We start from the raw sequence: 6,000 nt of genomic DNA, 5'->3' as shown, positions 1-6,000 counted from the left end.
GTATGGGGCAGAGTCTGGGTGTGTGTTGGTCTCTCTAGGATGAACTACCCTGGCCCCACCTCCCTGATAACTAGGTGATACTACACAACCACCTTCTGGGCCAACAGGATCAGTGCTGCAGAATGGACAAGGGCAGTGGGGTGGATTGGATTTAAGCAAGAATGAAGTTGAGGTCCCTGCCCTGAAGAGCCACACCAGAATGGCCATTATATTAGAAAAGAGAGGTCAGAGTCAGGAGTAACAGGGAAGTGGGAAGAGGTCTCCAGAGAGCCAACACTTTAAAGCTTTTTGGAAGGGGCTGCCTGCTCTCTGGAGCCAGGAGCACCGGCCACCTTTGGGCCCTTTGTATATGCCTATCTTGAAGTAACAGAAGAATCAGACTCTCAGTCAGAGCAGGTGCCACCTCTATAGCCCAATGGGGCCAAGGCCACAGCTTGACTGTGGCTCAGCCACAGAAACACATCTAATTTTTATTTATTAAAAGTATTGGAAGAAATGAACAGAATGCTGGAGGAACTTAATTTGTGAAGTCCCCACTAGGTGGGGAGTCTCAAACATCCAGTTGATGCCTTCAACATGTCTCAGTAAACAAAAAAGACTCATTAAATGGAACTTACACACACTGGTTTGGAAGTCTTTTTTCTTTGCACAAATTTCTTTCTTTGCACAAATTCAAAGGTACAGCCCTTTTTTTAAAAACTAATATGACATATATTTGCTAGATAAAGTTTGTATTTGGATAATAAGCAGGGGACAGTGAGGCACCCACCATCCCTTCCCTCCCCCCACAAGACATGGGTGGGTGGCACATGGAGGATTTTGACATCCTGAGGTGTGCACCTGGGGATGCGGAGAGTCTTTTTATCTCATGCCACCAAATTTCTGATAGTAAACCAGTAGAATTAATAAATTATTTTGGAAAACATTAAATTTGTAAAGTAAGGGATTCAAATGACACTGTGTGGTAATAGCTAAGAAAAGGTCTAGAGTAACTTAGTGAATATAAAATATTCAGGAAAGGTGCAGTACGAAAAACCTATGAACAGGAAAAAGAAAATCAAGCTCTCAATTAAAAAAGAAAAGACATTTATACATTTCTGCTTTCAGAGGGTATTTGCACAAACAGCAAAAAGCACTTAAATCCCAAGAGTCCAGAGTGGTGTCCCTTCCCACAGCAAGTTACCCTTCTAAGGGACAACCCTGTGACAATAATGGTGCAAAATATTGCTCTGTGGCATGTTCTGAAAATAATATAAAAATAATCTCTATAGTACAGTTTAAACTTGACTTGTAAAATTTCAATGTAACATTCCACGAAATCCACAAACAGAATACACTGAAAAACACCTTCCCTTAAGAATATTTTTTAAAAAACTGTTTACCTGGGTAAAACATGTACAGGAAATGTGAAGTAAATTTCTGAAATAACCTCCACAGGAGCTTAGAAGTATCTGGGATCCTTCTGGAAACATGCTGTTGCTCAGAGACATCCATCCATCCTTCCCAGAAAGGGAAGTTTGGCCAGATCAGATGGGTAGGCAGCTCATGGTCAGAGTCTGCCATGGCACAGGTGGCACTTGCCTTCTTCCCTTTTCCTAATCTACAAAGGGCCCACAAATCATAGAAGAATATTAGAGAATTTCATGTACCACATATAGTTAACACAGCTTTTAATAGTTCCTGCCCCAAGCCAGAACTAAGAGGGCCTTTGGCCAGAGACCAAGTCTAAAGAGCTCTTGTGAACAACTTGGAGCATGATGTGGGTGCTCAGGTCTAGAACATTTCATATTACAATCCACTCTTTCACTTTTGTATTTTTAAACTCTGTTTAAAGGATGGATCTCTCAAAAAAGAAAATGGTATTCTTAAATTGTGTGGACTGAGTTGTAAGGTGGCAGCATGGAGCAGGCACCAATAGGTGCCTAGGCTTATCTAGCTCACCCTGTGACCAAGCAGAGTGACTAGAGGCCTTTCACATGGCCAGAGAAGCCAAAGTCACAGTCAGAGGCTATATCCCAGGCTCTTAATTATGGCACATCTGTCATCAAATGGAGGTGGGGTGGAGATAACTTGGCAATGCAAGCACATAGAACACTTCTTCATTTTTTTGATAATACATATATACTACTCCGCCTGTTTAGAAAGTTTTCCTTTATTACAATTAACTACTTTTAGTTTCAGTTTGTCTTTTTGTTTGAAATATGGATGAGAACATGAAAAAGATGAGATTTGCATAGCCAGTTTTGGAAATTTCTAGTTGGCTGTCTTAACACTAAAAAATTGAAAAAAAAAATCTGAGTATTTATATTCCTTAACTTCTTGTGCATGAGTTTGGTTGCTGAATGCACATTTAAGCATTTTTAAGGTTGGCTATCTTAACCTTCTAAGGATGAGGAGCATAAGCAGGTGCTATATACACTGGGAGCAATACTTTCTGTGACCCACAGCTTTGGAAGGTGAAGTAGCTGTTCAGAGTGATGTGATGAAAAGAACCAGTCCAAAAAAGCTGCCACAGACCCTCTCAATGAGAGATTTTTTTTTAAACTACTTTTTTTTTCTGAATAATAAAAGAAACCCAGTACTATATTAGGGAGGTGGATGCTAGTAATTATCTCACATTGAAAGTATTTTCATTAGCATGAAAAGTAAAACTTTGAAAAAAGTCTTAAAGATTCTATTTAATAAATAATCTGATCTAAGGAACCACTTCTGCAAAACTTCAATAAATTACTGAAAACTCTACGGGCTGTGGGATAATTAAAAACAAAAAAATAATTACTCACAGGAGATATACTCAGTTATTTTATTATAATTTTTTCAAACAAGTAAAAAAAATTCCCTCCCCATCTTTTTAAAATTTTTATTTATTTATTTCGTTTTTTTTGCTTTTGCTGCTCTTTATATCACAGGGAAAAAGCATCCTTTCAGGAGAAGAAGCTGGCCCCAATGAAGAGATGACCCCCCACCCCCACCCCATTGCTCCTGAATTTTCTGAGGATAAGCTGACTGGAAGCCAGGTGCTTTCTCCTTTCTTTCTTTAGGATCATCAGAGACTATTCTAAAGCTCTCACAGGTTTGGAAGTATTAGTTTCTTAGTGAGGATTTTACCCATCTTATCCTTATTTCCTGGAAACAAGCTCTTTTCTTAGTGAGGCAGGTTTAGCTCCTCAGTGTCCTTGGCCAAGAATGGTAGTCTCCAGAGGTAATCTTGGAAGGAAAAGGCTGCATATTGCTGCTCAAAACAGGGTAGCTAAGGACACATTTTTTTTTTTTTTTTAATTTCCTCAAGAAATGTAGGAGGCACCAAAAAAGACGGCTCGGATATCGGGCTGTTCCCTCAATGTGTTATGAAGCCAGAGGCAGGACCATTCCTGCCCTGTGGATGGGCCCCAATCACAGTGAGCCCCATTACCTGGCTGAACCCAGACAGATGCAAGTGAGGTGTGGGGTGGATTTGCTTCCTTACCAGGAGCGGGCATCCTTCAGCCCCTTCTCTTTGGAAAGAGGGCCAGGCCGGGTTTCAAAGCAGCCTAGTGGGGGCTTACACAGTTCTTTGTCTCTCTTCTGGGTCACAGAAGTGCTATCACCTTATAAGAGGCCCTCCGACAGTCCACTGTGGAAGTGTCTTCAAAGGAGAAATGTGAGCAGGCTGTCATGTTTGCTCTTATTTAGGCCAATCCAACTTGTGAGTTCAGAACCTTGTTTTATGGACCCAAGGTGTCTTTGGAAAACTCCTGGCACCTGAGCTGCCTGGCACCGGGATAGATTAACTACACCTCACCACGCCCTGCGAGGTAGGTTTTCTGGTGCCCACTCTACAGTCCCCCGCGGCTTGGATGGCAGTGTGAATGTTGCTTAAGACGAGGGTTGTGGGAGTAGGTTTTGCTTATGAAATGGAGCCGTGTATTCCTAAAGGGCCATAGTGACCACTACAGCGTCAGCGGGCGGCAAGGTCCCTGCTTTCTCCAAGAACCTGGGTGGGATGGAAAGCAGGTGGGAGCCGCAGAGGAGCCTCCACCCCAGTCCGGGACTGCGCATTTGCTCCTAAACCCTGGGTGCTACCAACCGCACGCAAGTGACCGCTACCTGGAAGAGGTCAGTCGCTAGGTTAGGAAAAGATGATATGGGGGGGAAAAAAAAGCATGTAAAACACTCCCTTCTAAAAACAAAGGGCTGCGAATTTCTTTATTTCTCTTATAGAGGAACAAAAATACTCTTGCAATGGCTATTGAGTTTCCACAGGTACGAGGCAGATGCTAGGCTAGCACACCCACTTCCAACAGTATGACTTGTTTCCTATCCGTCTACTACCTGAGTGGCGTCAGTGTAGGTTCAGGCACCATTAGGAACGTTTGACCAAACACGTACACGGCACTGACAGAGGAGGCGCCGGCCTTTCGGTTGACCAGAGCATGTAAAAAAGACACCGACAGAATGGAAAAGAAATCCTTTTGGGGGAAACCTCGCCGCCCGCACACCACGCGCTCAGGGCCGTGGCCCGCGTGCCTCGCGCCGCCGCCGCAGCTCCTCGCGGTAGCAGTACGAGCAGTAGTGCTCCGTCTCGGCGCGCCCATAGAACGCACAGTTCTCGCGCTGGCAACGCCGCTGCGCCGGCCCAGGACCGCTGCGACCGCACTCACCGTTCGAGCTCGAGCGTGCGGCTGGCGGGTCGGCGTCTGCGAACTCCAGGCCATCGCGAGTAGCGCCAAAGCCATTTGTATAGGTCTGCGATTTGTGCTCGGCTGCTGCTGTGGCTCCTGTGACGCCGGGGAGGGTGTTGGGCACAGCGCGCGCCAGCGACTCAACCGTATTGACCGTACGCAGGGCAGCGGCCCGCGCCGGGCTGTAGCTCTGCGAAGACAGCGAGCGGTTCTGCTGCGGGTACGTGGCGCATGGCCTCAATGCGCCCACTGTCGGTGCGCAGGCCTCGTCCCGGGCGCCCGCTGCCTGCACGTGGATGACGCTCTGGCGCGCTGGCGCCGGCGGGCTTCGGCCAGGGGTCTGTCCGCTGGCGCCTGCACGCCGGGTGCCGCCGCTGCTAGGAGAGGCGGTGCCGCCCGCTGCCACCCTTGCCGCCCGCGAGCCCCCTGCGGACCCTGGACTCGGGCGCTCTTTGAGCTTAAGCACCAGCTGCGTGGGCTGCCCGGCCGGCGGGCCCGGAGAGGCACGCTCAGTTCCCGGAGTGCCCTCGGCCTCTGGCCTGCGCTGCGGCCTTTTGGTTGTGGAGGTGGCAGCGGCGGCGGCGGCTGCATTGGCCGCGGCGTCGCGGCGCCGCTGCTCCTGCTCCGCACTGAAACGCTCCTGCGCGCTGGTCAAGTAGTAGCCAATCATTTCCTCGTGGAACTGGTGCCGGTGGCTGGTGAGCAGCAGACCGGCAAAGATAAACTTGCGCTCGCCTTGCATGGCAGCGCGCAGAATGTTGAGGCTCAGCTTCACGTCAGTGCTATACTTCCAGGCGTCACCCCTTGTCCCGCCTCCCTTCTCAGCCGGGGATGAGCCTGCCGCTTTGTCCGTGGGCGATGGCGTGGTCTTCTCTGACGGCGATGTGCTTGCTGATGCACCGGATTCCTCTTTGCTGCCCTTGCGAGACTTGGTCTTCTTCTCCTTGGTGCGCTCGGCTGTGTCTCCGTTCTTGCCATTTGAGGAGTTGGCACGGCCCATCTTACCGTGTACCAGGCCTCCCAGGCCACCCATGTTTTTCTTTAGCTTGATGCCCAGGGTTTTGCTGAAGCTGCCTAACTTGTTGGCCACCGAGTCCGCTCGGGTCTTGTCCTTCTCTTTGCGCTGTTTCTCCTTGTCTTTGTCTTTGCCATTCTTGCCATTATTGCTGTTGGAATTGCTGCACACGGAGTCACGATCTGAGTCAAGGGAATCGGCCAGGGACTGCACGTCCTCCCCAGCTGATGCGGTTGGGGACTCTGGCTGCGCCAGGGGAGCCTACAGGCAGAGAAGAAAAGTGGGGAAGGAAGGTGGTTGGAGAAGAGCTGTCCTCACTGCAGT

The 6,000-nt window shown here is 48.4% G+C and overlaps 1 protein-coding gene across 3 annotated transcripts in view; it reads right to left on the bottom strand.

Annotated features, from left to right (window-relative positions):
* Positions 1-4,157: 4,157 nt before the first annotated feature.
* Positions 4,158-6,000, bottom strand: part of Otud7a (OTU deubiquitinase 7A) — a 344,362-nt gene continuing 342,519 nt past the window's right edge. For all 3 annotated transcript variants that reach the window (XM_058576628.1, XM_046435543.2, XM_058576630.1), the window contains one exon: positions 4,158-5,937. In XM_058576628.1, coding sequence (XP_058432611.1) covers positions 4,486-5,937 — 1,452 coding nt within the window. In that variant the 3' untranslated portion in view covers positions 4,158-4,485. The remainder of the gene's footprint in view (positions 5,938-6,000) is intronic.

Source organism: Marmota monax, unplaced genomic scaffold (assembly GCF_021218885.2).
Source record: "Marmota monax isolate L192 unplaced genomic scaffold, Marmota_monax_Labrador192_F-V1.1 WCK01_AAM20220418_F8-fsc00005, whole genome shotgun sequence".
Taxonomy (NCBI): domain Eukaryota; kingdom Metazoa; phylum Chordata; class Mammalia; order Rodentia; family Sciuridae; genus Marmota; species Marmota monax.
Note: the sequence above shows the minus strand (reverse complement) of the source record. Positions and strands in the feature narration are given on the sequence as shown.